General features: G+C 43.0%; 1 protein-coding gene across 1 annotated transcript in view; it reads right to left on the bottom strand.

Moving 5' to 3' along the window:
* Hs3st3a1 (heparan sulfate-glucosamine 3-sulfotransferase 3A1) overlaps positions 1-12482 on the bottom strand; it is a 105169-nt gene extending 92687 nt beyond the window's left edge. The window contains exon 1 of the mRNA XM_008855688.2: positions 11896-12482. Coding sequence (XP_008853910.1) covers positions 11896-12482 — 587 coding nt within the window. The remainder of the gene's footprint in view (positions 1-11895) is intronic.
* Positions 12483-26399: the final 13917 nt, after the last annotated feature.

Here is a 26399-nt window from a genome sequence, read left to right as displayed (position 1 = left end):
TTACTCATGATTACCTCTCTTCAAATAGAACTTTTGTTTATACTACCCAAAGCTTTCAGTATGTACTTTGTTATGTATGTAGATAACAAAAACTAAGTTTCTCTAAATGAATACCAGTCTTGTTTTTATGGCATCCACTGTTCTAACTTAATCTGTTATAGATGCCATTATATCTATCTATTAACTCCATGTTTTGAAAGAAGCGGTTGGGTTTATTATAACTCATGTCCCTGGATTCACAAGTTAGGAAACTCAGGGCTCTTCATCCTCCAGCTTTCCAATGTCTCACTCGGGTCTTAGCATATTCCAGAGGCTGGGAGCCAGCATCAGCTTCATGGAAACCCAGAGGCTGATGGAGAATGTGAAGCTTTCTGCCTTGGGTTTCCAACATGTATGTTATTTCCCAGCATGCTACACGTGAGTATTCTCATGTTTTTCTACCATATCAGAAGGCACTGAAATAATGAGTCCATTTTTCTCCATGGTACAGCAGGAGCTGAGAAAAAATTTCTCCAGCACTTGCTCTCTAACCACCACCCATTGCCATGGGGCAAACACACCTGAAAATCCCAAGAATTTTCATCTCAAGCTTTAGGTCTCGGTGACCTCCCCCTACACAAATATAAAACAGATCCAATTTGTTTTCTTTCCATCATTAAACCCTCACAAGACATTCTAACGGACCCTCTGGCTTCAGAAAAAGCCTTTTTTAACAGATACTGTTGCAATCCCAAGGCCCCCTACACCAAGAAAAAAGAGCAAGGCCCCATTAGAAAGAAAAACAAATGAACTTCATTTCTTAAAGAAAAAAATGAAAAGAAAAAGCAAACCCACATTTGATGAAAGAAACTACAAGAATAATTAGAGTCCGTCAGGAAATTTTTTTAAAAGAAAGGAAAAAAAAACAGACACAAGTTTTTGTTTACTTAAAAGCTTTGTTTGTTACATAAAATCACTGCTTTTTGGCATCATTTCCCTCCCTCCCCACAAAACTTTTCAAAACATGAAGTTAGTGCAGGCATGGCTTCATTTAAGGAAGGTAATGCAGGGAGGGGGTGGCTCTGAGAATACAACTAGTTGCACTTTAATCCAGGTCTCTTTGTTAAATACCTGAACTTAATGAGAATCAGTGAAGATTTATGACCGAAACAAACACATCATTTTTGCCTTAGTCATTCAACCTACCCTGGCAACTTTGATACTTCCTAGTGAAAAGAAAGATCTAATCCAAGTAAGAACACTGAAAAAGGCAAAGGGAATTTTATTCCCATAATTTGATTGATTACTTCCTATTCTGAACACTCAAGAGAGAAAAAGCAAAGTCCTTCCTGTCTGTACTCAGATTTCTCCCACTAATCTTTTACAAGCAGGCAACACCATAAAACACAAATTAGTTACAAGGCTCCAAAGGCCAGCCAGGCTAGTAGGGTCCCCAAACCTACATACATCAAAATATTGAAGAAAACATATGAAAGGCAGAAATATGAAGAGAGCCCCGATTCAACTCTAGTCAATGCTTTAATCCACTGATCAGGAAGAAGAAAAGGTAATTCTTTAACCGCTTTCACCCCAAGAGTGTTTCTGTCATTGCTGCATGTCCTCCAAAACTCTCTCTATATATAATTTAGGGCATGCAATTATCAACAGCCAGGGCACATGTCCTATGGCCTGGGCACTGTGGGCAGGCTCCATATTCACAAGGCCCAGGATGCAGGAAACTACTTAACAAACATTTCTAATAACAGTAATATTGATGAACTAGTGCTTGACTAACAATGGGTTGTGCTCTGTTTAGGGTTACCAACAAATCTAAAAAGAAAGAAAAGTGCCAATCAAGAGTTGAAAATGTGGACGAGACAGGTGCTTTGGCTCGGCAGCATTCAGAGAGAAGGCCAATCAAGCATCATCCTCCCATTATGCTCCTGGCCATGTTTTGGCTTTCTGCTGTAGCAGAAACTCCCTGCTTGGTTCACTTAAGAGGGTTTTTTTTTGTTTTTTTTTTTTAGTGGTTATTTTTATTTTCTAATGAATATGGAAGAAAATCAGTTGGCTAGCTCAGTATTACTAATATGCCCAATAGGATTTGTTCACTGCTATAATAAGGGGGGGGTGGTGAACAGAGGTGGCTTTAGTTATTCAATAGGCCAATAAAGATGTTTATTTAAATTTGCTTTTTCAAATGGCTTTTGATGTGTTGCCCAGTTTTATAACTGAAGGTCCATGATCAGAACCTAATAAGCTCCAAATCTCTCGATTGTATGGGTAGCTTTCGGTAGCCATCATTTTTTCAGTAACCAGCATCTTTGCATACCCAGAATCCGTCAGTATCCAGCATCTGTCAGTAACTGGCATCTTTCAGTACCCAACATCTTTGGGATACTGATGGCTGGCTAATTGGGTAGGAACTACATATGGGCATTTCTATCTGAGAACATCCCAGAACACCCTAAAAGTGAACCACTGAAGGGATGAGTCTGGGTGGTCTTGGGATCTGCCCCAGTTACACCATTTTGGGTAAGTTACTTCTCCTTTGGAACCTGTTTTTCTTTTGTATACAATATAGGAAATAATAGGACCAACTTAAAAATATGAGTCCTATTAAGATCATTCAGAGTACAATACCACATCACTCTTCTTCATCCAATACACAGTGGGGGCTCAACACATTTAGTTGTTGCCATTTTACACCTAAAGGGATGGATTTTACCAATTACATATTACAGGGTTCAAATATTTTGCTGTTGTAAAAATCATTCAAAGGCACACTCTTTTCCACTAAAATGGAAAAGAATGCCAAGTGGAGAATTGTATTAAACCACAAAGTTATCTTTATTTACACAAGCATTCACACCTATCCCTTGCACAAGGGGTGTCTACAACAGACTCAGAAAAGACAAGCTAATCAACTAACCAAGGAAAAACAAGAAGCCCAGATGCACAGTTGTCTAGTTAAAAACAGAAGCACACCACCTAGTCAGAGAACGCTGGCAGAGGGGCCATAGTGGCTCCAGCTGGATAAGCCACTCAGAGATAGAGCATGCTCCATCTTGACCCTCCAGCACTGGGCAATGGGATGCTCTCTCTTCTCCCTGTCAGGAGTGCAGCAATGGCTTCAGGTGTGCTTTGCTCTGGCAATGACTATACCAGAAAGGGAGTCATTGGGCCCAATTAGTGAGTAGTACATGTAGGCTGGCCTGGAAAGTCTACACCATCTTGTCACTATAGCCCCATCCCTTTACCCCATAACCAGCTTCCCCATTTCTGAGACCTGTTCTCCTGTTTGTGGTTTAAAGAAAGAAAAAAAAAAGAAAAGAAAAGAAAAGAAAAGAAAAGAAAAGCCATATGCCCAAGTCTCACATTCCTCCAGCCCCTACTTTAGCCCTTTCTGGTCCTCAAAGCCCTGTCATTGCATGAAGGCTTCAAGCCCCTCTGGCCCAAGAGGGACTTGATCAGGGCTGAGGGCTTCCCAACCTTCTTCACTTTATATTCACCAGCCATCAAAAAGACAAAGAAGGGAGAGCAACAGTCTGTACTTCTTTCAGGGACTAAGTTAGGAGAGCAAGCCAGGAGGCAACACTATTCTGAAACAAGCCAAGAGCAGGCTGGGCACGTCTGGAGGCAACAGGTGCTCCAAGGAGTGGAAGCCAGCCAGCCCAGGCGGTGCGGGGCCTCCAAAGGAAAGGAGCGAGGAGTACCGGAATGGTCAGTGTTTCTGCAAGAGCCCTCTTCTCTGCCCTGTTTAAGCTCCTCCTGCCTTCTTTATTGTTTTCATTTGGGGATTTAGGGCATTTAAATCACACAGTATGGCACAAAGAAACTCCCAGTATACATGCTTCACCAGCCTTCCCTAAGATTAGCATCTTACATGTACAGACCTAAGACACTACATTGATCAAAACCAAGAAATTTATTTTGGCAAACTAGACTGTGTAGTGGCATGTGCCTGTGATCCCAGCACTTGGAAGGCTGAGACATGAGAATGGAGAATTCAAGGCCAGCCTGGGTTACATATCAAGATTTTATCTCAAAAAAAAAAAAATCAAAACGTACAACAACAAAAAGTACCCCTCTTCATTCACCTTTGAGTTCTTCCAATAATCCAAGAATCCCAGTGAGTGCCTGACATTGTATAGCACTAAAAAACCACAACTAATATTTGCAAACACACACACACACACACACACACACACAGAGCAACTTACTGGCTTTTCCAACTTCAGTGAGCACTTATGTACTATGGCAACAGCAGCTGCAGCAAAACTGACAAAAATTCCTCTTTCCTTCACAATTCCACACACTGAAGACTTGTTTTTTCCATAGACCTCAGCAACTCAGCATTTGACATTTCTTTCCTTATTGAGATTTGGCTTTTTCACTAAAAGGAAACACGCTATCTTTGGCATGTCCGAATTGCCAACATCCCTACTCCTGTACTTAAACAAAATAAGCATTAGCTGCACACAAGGGATGGGATACTGGGAGGCTGGAGCTGAGAAGTGAGAGAGCCAATAAGTGGGTAATGGGTGGGTAGTGTATACGATGTGGAGGCACTGGACACAGGAGTGATTCACATCCTACATGCAATAGTATGAGGTTTCCTCCTGCTACTCAGAAAGGCATGATGTTTTAAAACTTACAAATTGTTTATTGCTAGAATTCTCTATTAATATTTTTAGACTGTGGTTGACCACACATAAGTGAAATCTCAGATAAAGGGAGACGACAGTTTAATGCTATTAACTATGCATATTTTTCAGACTTCCCCCATTTTCCACAAGCATTTTTTTTTTCTGTTCCTGGCTCCAATCAAGAAAACCCCCTAAATTTCTTTCCTTCTTAGTAATGATTCACTGTTGTATACCCTGTGGGGAGAAGTTGTGAGTCTACGTTTTACATAGTCTGGATACTTTTGAAGAGTGCTACTCCAGTGTGCGGTTGAATGCCTCTCAATTTGGTTTTTCTTAGGTTCTCATGTTTCCATGGGCTATGGACACAGAGAATATCTCACAGATGACAGTCATGTTCACAGAATAATATCAGGGCGACAGATAAGAAGGCATTGAGCCTAGCTGCGTGGTTGGTTGCTAGCTTTAAGGTCCTGTCTGCTAGTTTCCCCTTTTCTTACCGTCAGTGCATTAAGCTGACCCCACCCTGTCCCCTTGGGCTGCCGGTCAGAATTGCATCTCTGTTGAGGTCTCCTCACTGTTCCATGAGCTGTCCCCAATGAGGTGGACAGGCTAGTGCACAGGGCACCAGGTGCGTGAAGGGTTAAGCCAGCTTCTGTGTGCTGCCTGTTCTGTTAAGAATCAAGACCCTCCTCCAACTCCTTCACCACACAGAGGAAGGAGTAAGCCTGTGTTACTGAGGTTGAAATAGAATCATCTGGAAGTATTTTCCTCTGAAGCCAGCTTTCAGAAACAGAGGCAAAACGCACTAACAAAAGTAATCCGGGGCATATGGCATTCCTTTCAGTCAAACACATTTCTAATATAAATCCTCTAATCATTTGTATCTTGCTTTTCAGGTTTATTGTCCAGTCAAGTCTCTTTTATTTCTCTCCAAAGAATAAACCGCCTGCCCTAAGGAAGTGAGCTGTGTGCCTAAAAGAGGCCAAGCACAGCAGCTAGGTTGGGAAGATATCACTTGTGAATGCTACACAATTTCGTGTTTCTTTTTTGTTTGCATTCCCTCCTGATCTTAATGAGCGTTCTAGGGAGTTGGTTTCCTGACTGCTTGTCCTACCACTAGGTGGCGCTCCACATCACAGTTAAAGTAGGTGGCTCTCCAGCGAGCACGAATTTTGTTTATAACCTTTCAAAGAATCTCTTACCTTCCTAATGGAAAATACTTAACTGTATTATTAATAAACATCCTCCCCTTCCTGTCCCACATTTGCTGTCATCTGAAAACTTCTCAAACCCCCTAAATCTGTGCTTGCAAGACAGAGCTGAAGTGACCAGGGGATAATTGTGGGTGTTCAGGTGCCTGACAAATGCAGATATCCAAGAACTGTATCATTAGAAACAAGAATTTGTAGCGCATCTTTCATTCGCCAAACTGAGACTTTGCGCAGTGTCTCAATTTTGGCCACACACTTCATTATTAAAATTATTAAAGTATAATTATATTAATAACCCCACAGAGATTTTTAAACCATATCAAGTTAGCAAAGATTTTAAAGAGTAAAGCTATCTTATCAGGAAAAAGACCAGGAGGCAAAAGTGTTACTTTAGTGCAATTTCTTCTTTGTACATAGGAAAGACACATACCTAATAAGAAACTACAAATTTAACTCATCACTTTCATGGTAACTAATTTTCCCTAAGCCTAGAGTCTAATATTAATGGGAAACTAGACCAAGAAACTATAATCTGCTTTGCTGTTTTGCTTTGTTTTGTTTTGTTTTGTTTTTTTTTTGAAATAGCATCTCACTTAATAGCCAGGCTGGTTTCGAACTTGCGGCCCTCCCGCCTCAGCCTTTGTAGTGCTGAGATTACAGGGTGGGCCACCATGCTTGACTAAGGTAGTTCTCTTTATCAGCCACATTACTATCACGTGGTAGTAGAAGATCTTCCCACTAAGTTAGAGAGCTAAGCATATCAAGCTCCTGACTGGACCCAGCAATTGGACTGGTGGAGAGTGCAATCTGCAGTTGTTTGAATATGGTTCATAGACCCGTTCTTACAGTTGTTTATGTCAGGAAGTTTGTTTGCTTTGTGACCAACACTCTTCATGATGTGAACATCTGGTCTCTGTAAGGTTAGCCCCCGTTGTCATTAATTGAACAGGCTTATTTTATTCCCACGGCCCCTCTAAAATACAGACTTGGCACTCACTCTTCCCTGACCAATCAACCAATTTATTTATATGAGACAAATATTTGGGCCAGCATGTTTTCTTTTTAAGGGGAGGGCAGGAGATCACAATGCTGTGGTGGATTTCCACACAGATTGTCTGTGCATTCTCACACAAAGGACATCAGCACCATAAACCTCAGCATGATGAGGGAATGTAGACACGAAGTATTTCAGTTCTAATCCAGGAAACTCCAAGAAGCACTGTTGTTTCTACACCCAGCATGGCTGAGAAGTCCAACCATCTAATAATGTTTCTCAAACAAATTCCATCCCATGCCCACATACTGTGTGACATCTTCCACACACACACACACACACACACACACACACACACACACACACACGAGGACTAATCATTTGCCTTGCCAGTACCATCTACAAGGGATAGGCCTAGAATTCAGACATTCACAAGCAAGCCAAATGATAGAATTTTGGTGCCTTAAACTTTCCAGGTGGGAAGTATCCAGTCACCCAGAGCTCCTGGGAATTTGAGCTATGGAAGAAATACCTCCCTCTTCGTCCACAGACACGGATTCTAGGCTCAGGGTCCACCTCACCCTTTATTCTTTGCTTGCTCAAGGACAGACTTTGGACATCAGTTCATATGACCTTGCATGGGTGGCCAGGCTCTGCAGTTCCATTGGCTCAAATTTCAAACTTTTCCTGCAGAAGGAGATGGTGGTGCAGGAGGGTGGGAAATGGCTCACGGAGGTACTCTGCAGCTGTTCCCAGCTGCCACAAAATGCTGAATTCTCCTACGAACCAAAAGTGCCTCCACTCAAGTCGCCTGATCAGTATTCTTGAAAAACAAGGCCATGATCATTTGTGGTCATAAAATTTCAAATTTTGATGAATCAGGGGAGTACCAACTCCAAACCAAGCTAAATAATCTTTGATCTTCTGTATGCTATAAAGTAACAGTCGTCTGTGCTGAAATGGCCCAGACTCACTAAAGTAAGGGAACTAAAATGTAGGACGTTAGAACAAAAGACTGACTAGTGAATGCTTCCTATCTTATGCCAAAATAAGAAACTAGAACTGACAGACAGACAAGTAGATGGATAGATGATAGAGATAGATGGATGGGTAAATGACAGATAGGTAGCTAGCTAGCCAGCTAGGAAGATAGGTAGATAGATGGATAGATAGATGGATAGATGATAGATAGATAGATAGATAGATAGATAGATAGATAGATAGTTGATAGGTAGGTGGATGATAGATAGTTGATAAATATAGATAGATAGATAGATAGATAGATAGATAATAGACAGATGATAGATGATGATAGATAGAGATAAATAGATGATAGGTAGATAGATTGATAGATGGATAGATGATAGATAGATAGATATAGATAGATAGATGATAGATGATTGATAGATAGATACATAGATAGATAGATAGATAGATAGATAGATAGATAGATAGATAGATAGACACATGGTAGGTCCTTGTTTTCTGCAGGTTCTGCACACACAGACTCAACCAATTGTGGATCAAAAACATTCAGAAAAAAGTCACATCTGCACTAAATATGTACAGACTTTTTCCTCTGCTGTTATTCCCTATGCAAAAGAGAATAACAACTCTTTACATAGCATTTACATTGTATATTATAAGTAACCTATAAATTATTTAAAGTATACAGGTGCATGTTTTAGGTTAGGTGCAAATATTGTACAATTTTACATAAGGGTTTTGGCCATCTGAGAAGTTTGACAGCTATGGGGGGGATGGGACCAATCCTACACAGATACCAAGGGATGACTGTATATATACATATACATATGTAATTTATTTACCTTACAAGTAGGTGTCTTTTGTACTTGTAGAAAAAAACCAACGTATCTTTTGGTTGGTTCAATTATGATAAATAAGCAGAGAGGTGGCCCTTCTCATTCAATTCTAAGCTCACTGCTCTTGAAATAAAAAGCTGGTTGGGCCTTCCAGTAGAGATCTGGACACTTTGAAGCTAGTGAAACAGTTTTCCAGTTTCCTTTATGAACTCACCACACATACAATGCAAATGGAGGCCGTACAGCGGAGGATTGCTTTCCCATGACATGCAAGCCACAGACATTTGTTGTACTGATATCGTGTCTGCTAAATTAAGTAATGAGGAATGCTTTTCAAACCTCGACAGCGTGGAGCTTCATACCCAGAAAACTACACTGAAGTTTCCTGAATTGTTATGAACATGCCTCGTATCATATAAAAATTGCTTGGAGATTTGTTAAGAATATTAAAACGCTTCAAATCAGTCAGAGTACTGTCCTGTTTAGAGATTTTGGATAGCTAATTCATTTTCTTTGTCTTCACTGTAAGTTTATTCAAAAGAGGGATTTGTTGCTGGAGACATATTCTATGAGATAGCTTCTTTCTGGTGATGGAAATATATAGAAAAATCTTAACAACAGACGTTTCTAACTCTCAAACTCATTCATCAAGAGATTTCTTCAAACTTCTAACAGCAACAGATTTCTCCCTTTGTGAGGACGGTAGGGGGCACTGCCACAGCAAACTGTTAGGACAACAGTCGCTGAACAAGGGAAAAAATATAATAAGGTTAGCCATTTTTTTATTCTCCTATGTCAATAAGCACCTTAAAATATGATACAGAGTTTTCTCTTCCATAATTTTCTTCAGGGATATATATATATGTGTGTGTGTATGTATATATGTATTTGGGTTCTCTCTCTCTCTCTTTCTCTCTTTCTCTCTGATCCTAAGTATGTGGCAGAAATCCTACACTAAATTTGGGGCAACCCAGGAAAGTCTAACCAGACCCCTATTCGGAATATTAACTAAATATAAGTAGTTAAAATTCACAATAGCTTGTGTGAGATTTTCTTATACAGAGAGTTAAATCTTCAGTCTTCCTCACAAGCATCAAACTCCAAGTTCAGAGTCAAGATAAAAAAGGACTGTGGAGAAATTTCATTAAATAATCCTGTAATCCAGCTCCATAGGTTGGATTTTTTAAATAAGAGTTTTCTAGGTAATTGAGTTAGCTTAAATTTATGCATTCAATAAAAACATTACAAACAGTAAAACAAAGACATCGCTCCAACACTTGGAAAATTAAATTCACCAAACCATGAAGTCTACTGTGCAGTTATTTTTGTAACCACCATAAATTGCTTTGTAGAATTCCTCTGCCGGAGTAAACAATCCAAAGAGATTTACTTTATAGCATGCATCCAGTTTCCAAAGGAGAGAGCGGCCTCAAAGTTTATAACTCTCTCCCAACCTTTTTTGTTTTTTAAGTAGTTGTGTTTCTAGTTACCTTCAAACCTTCCTGCTTTTACATGATTTCAGAAAGTCCCTCAGAAAATAAGATCCAGGTCTGTAGATGTACCATGCCCTCAAATATCCATTACTGGAATAAGAAGAAACAAGCCTACCTTGTGCAAATAAAGTTTATAGTGCAAAATGAAAAGAAAGGGGTTTAATACTAAATATTTCACCATATTTAATAGTACCTCAGAGCACAGGGTTGCTCTAGATATTTAGACTGATGGCTTGAAATGTGTCCCTTCCAGCACTGTATGAGGCTGAATTCAATGCAAGCTGCTATAGATAAGAGTTTTAAGGGTCTTTAATCACTCTTTCTTGTGTCCTTGATGAAAAAAACAGAGCTGCCTTTGTGCTAAAAAGAAGGACTTGTTGTTTCCAGATTCAACAGGTCATTTTTATAAGAACTTCCCAGAGGATATAACATAAATGACAGAAACACAAGGGATGTTTTAAGTGGGTGATGACTTTAAATGATATATATTCTGTATCAGGGGAAGGTTGTTTGTTTTTCTTTCTAACAAATGGAAAGTTACTGTTTCAGAAGTGTTTAATGCTTGAATTTGATTTTTAAGGCCAAACTATAAATTAAGCTCCTGAAAACAATCTGAGGGTGTTCTTGACCCTTCAAGTAAATAAACTTGTCAAATCATGCCCATCTCTGTTTTATGAATGACTCCTTCAGTGAGTTTTTGCAGAATATCCAAATGGTGGTGTAACTTTTATAATATTGTTTCAGTTAAAATGAGAATGAATATTTTATGAAGAAGCTAAATTTTATAAAATGGAACATTTTAACTATATGGTTTTTTTTCCTTGAATTTGGGGAAAGGAAAAAAAATCAATATTTTTTTTACAGCAAACCAAATCCAGGCCACACTAGAATGTATTAGAGTTTAACTAATCCTACTATTAAAGGAGATCTGAATTTGAAATTGGCAAATGTAAACTTACCCTCTAAATAAAACTTACTTCCTAAATCATATCCACAGCGTTTTTCTCGATGCATTCTTTTTGCCTTCCTTCTTCTTTTTAATTAGCTACCTTATTTGTAAAGAAATATTGCTCAAAGACTTTTAGAAAGTTTATCAGTCCAGAGACAAAAGTTACTTTTCCCTGTACATATTAAAAGTACTTTCCCAAACTCATTCCTTGACGCAAACAAAAGTTATTACCGAGGAAGCTTCTTTAACATCCAGTGACCACCGGTTGCTAGCACCTACTGGGACATGGATATCCAAACTACAAACTACAGAACTCTAGCATTTGACACTTTTACTAAATCTCTATATTACTTACCACTTTGGACAACTATCCTGCAAAGGGTCAAGGTAAATAAACACCTAAGCAAAGATTTATGTTAACCACAGGGAATTGCCCAAAAGATAAAGAAATAGAAGCTGGCTGCTTTGAGAGAGAGAGCCTAATAATGAGGAACAGGTTTCTGACTTACAAGGGAATTCTTCCCTTCCTACTTTTTCTTTTCTTTTATCCAAATACTGGTACAACTTAAGGAACAGGAGGAAGGATTATCTATTTGGGGGAAAGGGCATTCCAAGAACTAAAATCTAGAAAAAAATTTCCTTCCTCCTCCTTCCCCCTCTCAACATGCCCTCTCCCGAAAGGAGAAGGCACAGTGGAGAATGAACACCCCAACTTGGGGACTGCCACAGCTGACCCTTGGCCGTCCCTTCAGCCTCCCCCTGCTCTCTGACTGTCCCCATCCCATCCCCGCGCTCACCTGTACCAGGCAAGGCCCTTGTGGTAGCTGCGATCAAAGAAGTGGGGTTCGGCGCCCACCGCGCGCACGTCGGGGTGCACCCGCAGGAACTCCAGCAGCGCCCGCGTGCCTCCCTTCTTCACGCCAATGATGATGGCCTGAGGCAGCTGCTTGCTGCCTTCGTCCAAGAGTAAGGCCAGGGTCCCTGGGGGAGCTTCGGCCACGCTGCTCCCAGCCCCGGAGCCGCCGGGACCCACGACCAGCCCCGGGGTGTCGGGTTCTTCGTAGCTGCCTTCCCTGGGCCGGGGCGGCCAGACCCTCCGTCGCTGCCGCAGTTGCAGGAGGCGCTTCCTCTGCGCCGCCGCGGGCCACAGGGCCAACTCCCGGGGTCCAGGCGGGACACGGAGACCCGGGACCCCCGCCCCCTCGCCGCCTCCCGACGGCCCCACGACGGGCCCCGACAGCGGCTGGCAGCGCTCCGCCAGGCAGTAGAAGACGTAGAGGGCCGTGAGCAGCGAGCAGAGCATCAGCAAGAACTTCCGGAAGATGCTGCGCGACAGCGGCTCGGCAGAGATGGGGTGGGAGCCGGCCGGGCCCCGAGAGGCCATCCTAGCCGGAGGCGACGTCGGGCAGCGCGCGGGCCATGCTAGGCCGGGACTCTGCCGGGTGCCCTGCCATCCCCGCCGGCCTGCGCGCCTCCCGGAGGCCACATCGCCTGTACGCGGGCGACAGCTGACCCGTAGGCAGCCAGATCTAGTGCCGGGACCGAGCCCAGCGCAGGATCTCGAGCTCCGGGTGACCCAGCAGGAAGGGGGTGAGGGATTGTGCTTAAGAAACCATCCTCTCGGGGCTGAGACTAGCTGAGCTGACGAGGCACCCTGGGTCCCCGAGAATCGCCGGATGAGGGGTGTTGGCGGCGGTGGCGCTGGCGCGCGGCTCAGCCGGGTCTGGAGCGGCCGGGCGGTGCGGATCTCCGCTCAGCGATCCTGCATCCCGGACTGGGTCCGCCACGGAAGGGAAGAGGCGCTGCTTGCGCTCTGGACACCGGCGAGCGCGTGTCCCCAGCCCCTGCGTCCTCTGCGCTCTTGGGCCGCTTAGGCGCGCGATCTGGGGTCGGGGCTCAAATCTTCTCAGCCCGGAGCAAAGTCCCCTTAGTCCCTCTGTCCGAGTGAGATCCCCGGGTCTTCCGGACCTCTCGGGGTGTTGGAAGAAGCCACCTCACTACTCTCGGGTTCCCTCTAGGAGCCGCGCGCGGGGTCCCACTGCAGCGGACCTGTCAGCGGCCGAGGCCACTGTGCTGCTGGGCGCTCCCCGCCTTCTCCCCCGCGGCCGCCACACGTGGGACGCCGGGGGCAGCAAACTTGGCGGTGACGTCAACGGCCGGGACTCGTCCAACCCCAGGACCTCACGGCGGGACGCGGAGCAGGGGAGCAGGGGCCGGGCCACCGGGGCCCTAGGGGTGGGGCCGAAAAAAGGTGGCGAGGCAGTGCAGTGTCGACCCAATGGCACTGGAGAGGGCGGGGGCGGCAGAGGCGACGCCCCTTCTCCACGGTTGGTCCCTCCCTCCCGATCGCCGGGCAGTTGGATTTGCGAGGGGTTGCAGCGGCTCCCGGAAAGTCTGACTGACAGATAAGGGCCACTCGGATCCCCAGGAATTGACTTCCACCCCTCCAGCTCTCTCTGGTTTAAGGGCTCCGGAACCGCTCCAGTTCAGCCTAGCCCTTAGAGGTCTTGACGCCCCCGCCCGCCCCCAGGCCCCCGCTCTCTGCTTCCCTCCTGTCCCAGCTTCCACATCCTCACCCGGCTCCAGCCCACCTCCTTCCATTTTCATTCCCTCGGGCTCTCAGCCTTTGGAAGTTTGATTGCTGGAGTTCCTGGGAGCGGCTGGTTGCAGGCCACGCCCCCATTTGTCTTCCTGTGGGCTTTGACTTCTACCTACCCCACTGTCCGCTGAGGGCCCTAGAGTGAAGCCTTTTCTTCCCCCTTCTTTTGAATTTTCCCTCTGCTTATTTTAAAGGATCAAGAGTCACCCAGGACCTAGAAAGAAACAACTCCTTAGGAAATGGATCAATAAATAAATCAAAGGCAGGGATTAAAATGTAAAAAGTTTAGCTCCAGTTCCAAATCCATATGCCTAGTTTTTGATAAAGTTTAATGATTATAAGGCGCTTTCATAAACAACAGCTTCCTTTCTCCGACCTCTCCTGACCCTATATCCTCTTCCTGAGCTCCAAGAGCGGGTCACAAAGGGTTACACTTGGCCCTGCTGGCTCCTGAGGATGTGGCCCATGGAAACTGCATGAGGTTTTCGCCATTGTTGGTCTTACTGGTTTCTTATTCCTGAGCTGTCTCCTCAAGATGCCTGGCAATACGGAAGGTGTCCTGGCCACTTCATCCCAATCCCTGCATGTTGGAGAGAACATTTTCTGGGCCCCCTGCCCTGCTAACAAGTGCCCAGCAGGCACAATGACTAGGTCTCAGGAAACTCACTGGGAATTCCAGCTGCCCAGTGTTGAGTCTTGGGAAATTTTCTGTCCTCTTCCTGCTTGTACCGTGTTTGACTAGGGATGTAAAAGTTAGGGAAGGGTTGTTGCAGCTTCCAAAGGAAACCTAGTGATTCTAAGTCTGCTTGGATAGAACAAGAGTGTGTTAAGAAACTCAGCTGGGTAAAGTTTGGTGTTCATAAATTACTAATCCCAGCTGATTCTACAACCAATGAGAAACTAATTAGACTTTGAGGGCAGAAAGCTCTGGTCTTTTCCCAGGATAAGCAGCAAGCCTTGCCAAGTTTCCATGCCCTCTCGTGTCTGAAAACTGGATATTGACAAACCACTTTAAAGTTGGTTTTTGTGTTTGTTTGTTTGTTTGTTTGTTTGTTTGTTTGAGACAGGGTCTCACTATACAGCCCTGGCTAGCCTGAAACTCACTATATAGACCAGGCTGGTCTCAAACTCACAGAGATCTGCCTGCTTCTGCCTCCCCAGTACTGGGCATTCACCACCATGCCCAGCTACTTTGAAGTTTAATACTGACTTAAGGTTTAATGTATCTCTGAATTTTCTTCTAGATATTTCATTCTGATTTGTAGAAGAGAGACAGCAAAAACAGAGGCCAATTTTATTATTTTTTAAAAGATTTTTATTTATGTGTATGAGTTTTTTGCCTGCGTCTATGTGAGTGCATCATGTGCTCAAAAAGGCCAGAACAGGGTGTTGACTAGAATTGGATCCCCTGGATCCAGACTTAAGGACAATTGTTAGCAGTCATACAGGTGCTGAGAACTGAAACTTCTGCAAGAGCAGCCAGTGCTCTTAACCACTGAGCCATCTCTCCAGCCTCATTTTATTATTTTTTTTAAATGTATTTTTTTTATTTTATGTGTGTTAATATTTTGCCTACATGTATGTAAGCGAATCTTATTCATGAAATACCCACAGAAGTCACAAGAGGGTGTCATATCCCTTGGAACTGAAGTTATAGATAGTTCTTAGCTGCCATGTGGATGCTGAGAATTGAACCCAGGGCCTCTGCATGAGCAGCCAGTGTTCTTAACCACTGAGCGATCTCTCCGGCCCATAGAGGCCATTTTAAAGTTGTGCTGAAAGCATAATATTTTACAAACTTTCACCAGCATGTTCTAGTTTCCTCATCTGGAAAATGTTACGCTCCAAGTTCACCTGGAGTTCCATTAGGAGGTGATATTGTGCCTCTGCACATCCCTACATAGGTATTCATCATCCTGGCCCCAAGCCCTCAGATATCCCAGCACCCAGAAACATAAGCCCAATAAATTTCTATTGTTTATATTCACCCGTTCTGCATCAGAACATGGATTAGGACCCCTTGTTTCCTTTCACCCAAGTCTTTGGATGCCATGTGTGCCTTCCTCTTCCAGTGCATCTTGACTGGAGCCACATTTCAGGTGCTCAGTACCCACATGTAGTTTGTCACTACTGAAGTGGTCAGTTCAGGTGAGAATGCTTTTTTGGTGAAGGAGGATAGCTGTATGTATGGTCTTAACGGGAGTCAGACAGCACATTCAAATTAGGGAAATGTGTGGCAGCTTTACTTGCAGAAGCTTTGTTTACAGAGAAGTAGCAAAAACAGAGGACAGGTATCATCAGGAATCCTGGGGTAGGCTAGCAGTCTCAAAGTAGTTACCACCTTTATATCCAGAGGAGCGCAATGTATCATAGAGGAGAGGGGATCATAGTTGGAAGGGACAGCTGCTTGGAGAAGCAGCTCTCTTTGGTGTTTGGATGAGTCTGGCCCAAGTCAACCTCCTAGGAAAGGAACCAGGTAGAGAAAGTGTGTGTGTGTGTGTGTGAGTGTGTGTGTGTGTGTGTGTGTGTGTGTGTGTGTGTGTGTGTGTGTAGGAGGAGACAGAAATATATAGATACTTTCTTCCTAAGGAATTTAGAGCACTTCACTGCAGACTTTACCTCCCTTTCCTCAGGAAACCAGCATTCCTAAGAACAATCCTTATGGCCCTCACTGCCCTGCTCCTGTCCCCATCCTCATCTCATCTCTTCCTTCATCTGGAGTCAGAGCACCTACTGGAATAACCAATACAGAAGTCAGATAGCTCAGAAGCCTGCTGATGTTATGCACCCAGGTCAGTCTCCTGCAGCAGGAGCAGGGGACACAATGGATCTGGGAATGCAAACAGAATATGTCCCACCTGTGGGGGAACATGGGCTTCATGAGCTTCTAATTTTAATGTGACAAAGTATATACACGTGCTCTTGAGAATATAAAGTTTTACTCAACAAACTACCAGATTGCAGGTTTCACATTTATTTCCTGGGTGAGCCTTCTTCTTCCTGTCTCAAAGCATGTGGTATTCCTACCTACAGCACATTCCTCCCAATCTATTCTGCAGATATCAACTCAAAACTCATCTTCAAGGATGCTCTCTCTATCTCCTGCCTTTGATTTGATGGAAGATCCTGGTCCAGATTCTCAGAGAAGGCACATAGTTACAGAGATGTGTGATTATCTATGTCTCCCTCTTAGACTATAAATACCCCTATGGACTCACAACCAGGGCTCACTGGTATACCTGATGCAAGGTTGTGCCCTGGAATATGCGTCAAATGAACCAATGGATCAAGAGAAGAGGTGGAGGGTAGTGGACATTTTATTGAGAAAGGCTGAGGCAGGAGGGGCCATGCTGTGTTGTAAACAGTCTGTGCTGCAGTGGGGATGAATTACGTGATTGGCTTAGGGAAAATGTTGAAGAGAACTGGGAAGAGCAGGAAATGAGGGCAAAAGAGAAGGCAGGAGCTTGGTCTTGAGGACTTTGTAGGATTTTCTTAAGAATCTACATTTGTTGGATGTCTGTGAACATTGACATGGCTACCTTTGCCTTTGTAGGGCGCTTTCTCTTATACAGAGTTGACACAGGAGGGTATTTCAGCTGAGTGATCCATCCTCATTAAATAGAGCAAAGGTGACATTCAATTATTTGCTGGCAATCAGAGAGAGATTTGGAAGAAGTGTTAGATTTCAAATGAGTCTTGGAGGAATTATGGTGTGTGCAGTAAATTTTGAGTCATAGTAATAAGCATCAATGACCCCAACAGTCAATCAATAAATATTTGTTTGTTGCCTATAACCAAAATCTTGATATTTTTTTTCTTATTTAGCTTTAGGAAAATGTTTCTATTATCCATGAACTTTCAGAAACTTATCATGAACTTTCCCAGAAGTTTGCTTTCTGCCAGCCTTCTGCATTATACTATGATTGATTTCTTCTTGGTTTACATCCCACTGCTAAGCATGAAGATACTGATATACTGATATAAGCATGAAGTTACTTTCCTCTTGTTATTCCCTCCCAACATTTCTGCTCCTGTTGTTTCTCTCTTTAAAGATTTATATAGGGACTTTTCTTCCAGAAACTATTTTTCAGACCAAGCAGAAAGACTGTGGTCAAAATATGACTGAGGAAAATCACAAAATAGCCCTGATCACCAGCAAATGAAAAACACGGGAAAACCAAACTTTGGGTCATGGCAGGTTGTGTGAGCCACTCACATTCATTCATTCACATGGAAGGTGTCTCGGTTCATTTTTCTGATGCTACAGCTGAATACCTGAGCCTGAGTAACTTATAAAGAAAAGGTTATTTTTTACAGTTCTGGAGGCTGGGAGGTCCAAGGTGGAGGAGCCAGCTAATGAAAGCCTTTTTACTGGTGGAAAGTCTCTGCTGAGTCCTAAGGCTAGAAAGGACAGGGAATCCCTTGGTGTGAGGCTCGTGATACATGCTCAAACTGGCTTTGATAACAGATGCACTCTTGTGATACCCAGCACACTCCCTTGATAACCACTTATTCAGTCAGTGTCCTTATGACCTAGTTACCTACCAAAAAGTCCCACCTTGAAATATCATGAGCATATGACTTTGGGGATAGAAATTCCAGCAAACTTGGTCTGAGGTCCCTGCTTCTTCTATGCCTGGGAGCTGGTATTGACACAGGCTGGCTGATGCATTGTGTTGTTGATGGTAGTGCTGTTGTTTTCAACAGTCATTAGGCTGTTAGAACATCATGTATCTTTCAATTGCATCAGATACCCTCTGTGGTGAGGTAATCTTACCAATGACCCCCACCTATGCTGCTTCTGTTCACCAGCTGAGGCCAACCAGGGTCTACTCGCTCTCACCTGTCTGGCAGGACCTGCTCTCCTGTCCCCGGGACCACTGCCTAACCTGAAGAGTGATTATGTCGCCTCACTCCAGAAAGCCTGTAACAAATAGAAGTAGAAAATTCCAACACTAAAGTGTCTTATTTAATACATTCCTGGATATTTTCATAAAATGGATTCTTTGCTTTTGAAATCCCTTCCTTTCTCCTTCTGCTTTGGCTCGTATCTGAACATCAACCAATACGGTTTCTAAAAGCTCTATCATTCCCTGAACGTACTTCAGTTACACAGTATTAGGAGATTAGAAGTCTGACTTAGCCCTTTTTGGAACATAAAGCTATTTGATTTCAAAACATTCTATATATTTATAGTTCAAACAAACAAAAACAGACAAAAAAAATAGGGTCCAGGAACTTCAGACCTCCAACTCAAGTGCCTGATATTCTTCAACTCAGAACTAACAGAGGAGAATTTTAAAAGCAATGATTCTGAGACCTGTGTATTGGATAGGTTGGTAAAGTTTAGACGGCACATTTATAAGCTTTAGTGTGATGGTCAGCCATGAAGTCACAGAAGCCCAAATGACAACATTAGCAAAGGGAACAAACAGAAGGAGGGAAACTCTAAACTAGCTGTACAAGAAAAACAGGTAAAGGTTTGTGATAGAGCAGACATAGCAGGTGAACGGAAAGAAAACTCAAAAGCTCTTTCAAGCATCACAGCTGAACTGAGCCTTTCACAGTCTGCCGAGTTTGCTGGTCTGTTTTGGCATCTGTCTTTGCAGTCAGGCCTGCTCTAGTGTGACTTGGGGATATGCTAAGTGAACTGACAGGTGGACTGAGTGGGCAGCAGACAAAGGCCAAGCAAGGACAGTATCTGAGCCAAGTCACTCTCAGACTTCGAGCCAATGCCTGGGTTACAAGCTACTTCTTACCCAGGGCAAAGAGACCTGAAATGGAGTCACAGCAACTATTTCCATGACTGTCTGAAGCAGCTACGGGTTTTACTAATCTCATGTTGTGGGTAAAATCATTTTCTTCATCTCTGTATGAAATGATGACCAAAAATAGATTCATGGCTAAACTGTGAGTTATAGAGAATGAGTTCAAATGAAATACAGGTCACTGGCAGTTTCTAACATGAGCAGAATTTAGAGAGGGCCTTGTAGGAGTAAGATCTTTGCAGACAGAGGTGAGCAGGTAGTTGCTCTGGGTTGACAAACAAAGCAAATAAATATAAAAGTGTAGGAAGGGTTCTTACTAATATTAGCAAAATTTTGTAATTTAGACCAAAAGGATGGCAAAGTTGAAAAATCAGAGAGCTGATAGTGAGGGCCAGCCATTGTGCTGAACACCACAGCTCATTCCTAGCAGATCTTTCTCTAATTGGATGCTCAGGTCTTTTCTTGTCATTTGCAATATTGGAAGAGGCCAGAGTGTCCCCAAATGTAACCATGATCCTGGGAAACCTTCCATAAAACCATCAATCAATCTGTGATGAAATCAGTCTGGGAAACCATATCCTCTCTTGAACGTTCCTGATACACATTAGCATATCATCTGCTCTCAGATGACTTTGCAGAAAGGAACCCGTTAAATTTTACTTGGTCTTGTCCAAGTCTTTTAGACCAGAGGCTCCCTTCACCCACCCCTTACCCAGTAACATCCATTGTTCTGAAAAAGCACACCAAGAAACATACGCCATGCTTCACAGGACTGGCTGTCGTCAGGAGTCTGGAAGGATGAATGTTTTCTGAACATATTGGGGCCTCAGCTGCATACAGTGAGGGCTTGTTTTAGCTCGAGATCAGGTGGAAGAGATTTCACCAAGTATCTGGGATTTTCTTTGTTCTGTCAGTTCTCCTGGGGCCCACTCTCCTCAAGGGATGGGTTTTAACTAAGGTCTTGACAAATGGTAATTTTCATGAATTATTGATTTGGCCAAAAATAATTGGAAATGTTGATAATTACGTCGAGACTGCACACTCCTTGCTTTTGTTCTGAGTCTATTCTTTCACATTCTGTGACACATGAAAGAAATGGGTGCAGGTTTTCAAAGATAACTTACCAAACTGGAGTTAACATGCAGTAGATTTTTGTGTAGACATTTCCAAGTTTTCAAAGTTGGCTGAAATAAAAATTAAGCATCAAAGACGATAGAAAGCTCTTGGATGAAAAATAGACATGTTTAATAAGTCATACAGCACTAAAAGTTGGTTTGATGATGCGGTTAGTTTATGTGTTCTCAGTTTATTTTCCGAAGGCAAAGGACACAGTCTATGATTGCTCTTGTTCTACTACAGGATTTGTGCCTTTATTTTAAAGAGCTCACTGTGCTTTTCATAGCACATAAAAAATTAAACTATGGGGCTGGAGAGATGGCTCAGTGGTTAAGAGCACTGACTGCTCTTGCAGAGGACCCGGGTTTGATTCCTACCACCCACATGGCAGCTACAAACCATCCTTAACTCCAGTTCCAGGGGAATCCGAAGCTCTCTTCTGACTTCCATGGCCTTACACGACACAGGTGCACTCACGTACATGTGGGCAATACACTCATACACATAAAATAAAAATAATAAAAATAAATTAATCTTTTCAGAGGACATTTAAAGGCTGTGGAACATAAAAGCAGACCTGAGTGGTAAAGGTGGTGTAGGTGAATGTCACAGGTTCCCAACTCTGTAAGAAGGCTGAAAACAATCCCTGTGCTGTAGGTGAGGGACATAAGCCAGGGAAAGAAGGAAACACTGCCAGATTCTGAGCAGGAACTACTCCTAAGCCACAAGTCTACCAGGACCTGAGCAGAGATATGGATCCCTAGGTAAAAGGGAATCTGGTAGCCATGGAGGCGAGAGCCTTGATTTCCAGGAAGGGTTCAGTGAGGAAGCCTCAAAGAGATTCTCCACCTCAGAGTTGTACAAGAACAAAGGAGGTCTGTGCTGCTCTTCAAGGAGAAGGCACCTGAACAGCTCTCTAAAGTCCCCCTTAAAGCTCCAGAGGCACAAGAGAAGTACCCTGAAAAGACTGAGAGGTATCAGGGTCTGGAGAAGCCAGAGGTTCTATGAGGAAGACTGTAGGAGAGGTGTGGACTGGTGACCAAGAATGAGTCAGGGCTGAGTGTAACTCATCCCAGCTCCATGAAGAATGGAACAAGCCAAGTTTCAAGCTCCTCAGAACATCTTGGTGCTATCTAAGGCCACTCAGGAGATGTGAAGGCAAAATAGAGGATTATGAAGAACATGGTGGGAGATCAGAGAGGGCATGGATCCTGAAGTGACCCAGAGTGCCAAGAAAACCCTTGCCATGGTTTGAATGTGGCTTGTCTCCACCAAAACTCATGGTGGGACTTCATTTCCCAATGTTAGGGTGTGGAGGTAGTGGGGTCTTTAAGGGAGGTCATTAGGTTTTTAAGAAGGATCTGCGTTTTTCTCACAGGGGTGAAGACTGGATTAGGAAATAGGAAAACCAATTGTTCTAAAGCAAGTTTGGTGTTCTTGGCTCTCTCTTGCTTTCTTTTTATCATGTTCTCTCTCTCTCTCTCTCTCTCTCTCTCTCTCACACACACACACACACACACACACACACACACAGAGTCATTCTTTCTTGCTCATATATATCCCAACATGCATGTTGCAATGTCTGCAATTTTCTGTGCAATGTCTATAGCCCTTTTACCTTGGGTCATTATGAAAGAAACGTCTTTTCATTATAAGGTAATTTAGTCCTTGGTATTGTGTTATGAATAATAGACAATAGACAAATGTGGCCTTCAAAACAGAAATCTGATTCACCTCTCAGAAAGCATGTTAGACTGCACACTGATTACGGGCTGAGATTCTTTACAATACGCACTGAAGCCAGTTACTTCCTAAATCTGTTTGAAAGGGAACATGAACATGGGCACATGGGAGGCATGATCTAAAACATCTATCTATACCACCTGTTTACAAATGGTTTAAAAGATTTTAGTAACTATTTTCTGCATAACATGGGTTTTTCCATTTATAACATTAAGCGCTAAAAGTACAGAATTAATTACTGTTGATTTTTTGGTTAAAAGTTAAATGCAATTTTAACATATGAATGATTTAACCTCCTACAGCCTAAACAGCTCTTAGAGGCAGGCTAATTTCTGAGAGCTCCAGGCCAACCTGGCCTACATAGGAAGTTTCATGCCCGCCAGAGCTACACAAGTATTTATATGTTCATAAGGCTTTTAAGAACTGAGGTACTGGGACTAGAGAAATGGCTTGGTGGTTAAAAGTACATACTGATTATGCAGAGGACCCAAGTTCAGTTCCCAGAACCCACTTGAGACAGTTAACTTCAGCTGTAGGAGATCTGCCAGGCTCTCCTGGCCTCTGTGGGTACCTGCACTCACATGCATACATTCCTGCATAGACTCACACCCACATATATCTAACTTTTAGAAAAATCAAATTTTTAAAAAGTTTTATTTGGATTTTCTATTTTTAAATTTTTTAGGTATATGGGTGTTCTGCATGCCTGCAAATCCACCTGTCATGCATTGCAGGTAGAGGCCAGAAGAGAGTTATGGATGGTTCTTGGGTGCCATGTGGGTCCTGGGAACTGAACTTGGGTCCTCTGCAAAGAGCAGCCAGTGCTCTTAACTGCTGAACCATCTCTCCAGCCCCAATAAAACAAGTCTTAAAAGCAAAAACAAAAACAAAAACCGTGCTACTTTCAAGATGAGAGAGAGCGCTTATGTTCCCCTTTGCCAAATAATCTCTTTATTGTTCTCTAGATTGCCTAGGCATGGCAGGAAAATGTCATAATAAGGATCCAGACACACATAAATGCAAATTGCTTCATATTTACTGCAAGAGATTTTAAGTGATTTTCCTTTTAGGACTCATTTTACTTTTGCTTCTAGTGATTGCTTTTTTGAAATAAAAAAATAACAAATGTAACTGGGTGTGAATATTAACTGGATGTAGACCAATCATTCCATATCCCATTTAAGGGAATTTTACCCTGTGCTAGTCAGCTCTCCATTACTGTGACAAAATACCTAGAATAAACCAATTTAATAGGAGGAAAAGTTTGTTTTGGCTTATGACTCCAGCCCATGGCCACTTGCCCCCATTTCTTTGGGCCTATGATGGCACAGCATATCCTGGCAGGAACCCATGTAGAGGGGGCCTGTTCACCTCATGTCCCCAGGATGTAAAGAGACAGGAAGGAGCTAGGGTCCAATATCTCCTTTAATGGCCTACCCCCAATGACTAATCTTCTCCCACAGGGTTGCACTACTTGAAGCTGTCACTACCTCCTAACAGTGCCTTGAGCCTGGCAACCAAGCCTTGAAAACACGAGCATTTAGGGAATTTTCAGGACTTTTCTCCATCAAGTTCTCAAAGCTTGTAAAAAAGTGGAAACCATGGCCAATTTTACAACACCTGTGAATCACAAAAATATCCTCAGAGGACAGTCGGGCAGCTGGAAAGGAAGCAAGTACTGGCTAGGATGGGCGGGACTTCTGTTTTCTTCCCCTTGGGGTTTCTATCAGGTGATATTCCATGCCACACTCTTTCCTCCTCCACTTCCCCTCCATCACATTTTTGCCATCAGAGATTAAAGGTCACATGATGCCCTCCCCAGATGTGGGATAAGACTATTTATTTATTTTTTTATTTTTTTAAAAAATTAAGGCTTTCATTGTAATAGTAAAGTAAAAGCACATGTTTAATTACAGTTTTTAGTTCCTATACAATAATGTAGCTTCTCAGGCAAATTACGAACCAATTGAAAGTATACATTGTGGCTGGAGAGATGGCTCATCAGTTAAGAGCACTTGCTGCTCTTCTAGAGTTCTGGGGTTCAGTTTCCAGCACCCATGTTGGGCTGCTCACAACTGCTTCTAACTCCAGTTCCAGGAGATTCAGCTGCCTCTTCTAGTCTCCACATGCACCTACATACACATAAAATGAATATATGAATCTTTAAAAAAGGAAGTGCATGTTGTATATATCCCTGGGGTTACTGTAATGAATTTCCACAGACCTGATGACTTAAAGCATCATCAGCCTGCCTGGCATGATGGTGCAGTCCTTTAATCCCAGCACTCAGGAGGTAGAGGCAAGAGGACATCTTTGAGTTTAAGGCCAGTCTGGCCTACACAATGAGTTCCAGACCAGCTAGGGCTACACAGTGAGACCCTGTCTCAAAAACCAAGCAACAATAATGCAGACAAACTAAGGTAAAAACCAACAGCATCAATTTGTTTTCTTAAAGTTCTGGAGGCCTAAATCCCAAATCCAGGTACTATCAGGGCCTGCTCCCTAGAAGGCTCTAGGGAAGGGTATCTCCCTGCCTTCACTGAGCTTCTAATGGCTGCTGATACACCTTGATGCCCTTTGGCTTGTAGATGCATCACCGCATGGCAGTGTGGCCATCTTCCTCCACATGTCAGCACTCTGTCCCTTCTCGTGGATGCACCAAGGATTGGATTTAGTGGCCATCCTAATGCAGTTTGAACTCATTTTAAGTTATGTCTTAATTTGCAAAGATACCATGGTATGGTTTGAGTCTGAAAAGTCTGCGTGGGTTCATATTTTGAGCACTTGCTCCCCAACTGTGGCACTATTTAGGAGCCTTTAAGAGGTGTGCCTGCCCAGCAGAAATGGGTTATTAAAGGTGCAGTTTTGAATGTTAACAGCCAGTCACCTGAAGCTGACTGCATTCTGCTTCCTAGTCTGCCCCCACTTGCTTCTGCTGCCCTGTCGTCTCACCCATGGGGGACTGAGATCTTTGGAAACCATGAGCCAAAATATAGCTTTCTTCTCTTAAACTATTTCTGTAGCTATTTTGTGAGAAAAGACAAAAGTAACTAAGACACACCACTTCCAAATAAGAATGCATTTGTAGGTACTAAGGGTTAGGACTTGAACATGTCTTTTGAGAGGAAATATTTCCATATGTAGCATACCTGCATCAATGCAATTAGTCTTTAATAATAGCTAACATGCTGTATCTCTAACTATGTACCCAGATGCTGGCAAGTGCTGTGCAACTATTGTGCCAGTGCTCACATGACCTCTCCCATTTTACAAATGGAGAAACTGAGTTTCAAAGAAGATGAGCAAACAGGTCCCAGTTGACCAGCTATTAAGTGGCAGGATCAGGTTTGTAGGCATCTCTTTCTAACTCCAAAGGAGATGAATTCACCAAGAGACTGGGTATCTCCCTAGTTAAATGGTTTCCTTTTAAAAGGAATTCATACAGAAGACTGGGAAGATGGCTCAGCAGTTAAGAACACTTTCTGTTCTTCCTCAGGACCTGGGTTCAATTTCCAGCACACACATGGCAGCTAACAACCATCAGTAACTCCAGTTGCAGGGAATCTGACACCCTCTTCTGGCCTCCATGGGGCATTGTATGCACATGGTGCACTGACATACATGCAAGCAATATACTCACATACATAAAAATAATAAATAAAATATTTTTTAAAGAGAGCTCTTACAGTCTTTCAGACTATAGTAAAAATACTTTTTAAAAAGCCCGATTGTGTTTCTTGTTGATCTTATTCATAACTGTGGGACTCACAGAGATGTGATTAGATATTAAGACTCCCAGGATCTTTCTTCTTCAGAATATTTTCTCATTTCTCTGTTTTTCATTTCTTAGGAAAGACCTATGGATTGTATTTAATTTCCTTGTACACCTGACACCTCTCATAGTTCTTGAACAGAGAGAAATAAGGAAGGCAAGGCAGGAGAGAGGACGGAGGGAGGGAGGGAGGGAGGAGAGACTGAGACCTGGCTTGGATACTTACTTCTCTGAAGGAGTTTTCAATTTACAACTTTAAGAAAAGGATTGCTTTCTTCCTTTTTCAGTCTGACTGGTCTGCTT

Source organism: Nannospalax galili, unplaced genomic scaffold (assembly GCF_000622305.1).
Source record: "Nannospalax galili isolate Female #2095 unplaced genomic scaffold, S.galili_v1.0 scaffold146, whole genome shotgun sequence".
NCBI lineage: Eukaryota > Metazoa > Chordata > Mammalia > Rodentia > Spalacidae > Nannospalax > Nannospalax galili.
Note: the sequence above shows the minus strand (reverse complement) of the source record. Positions and strands in the feature narration are given on the sequence as shown.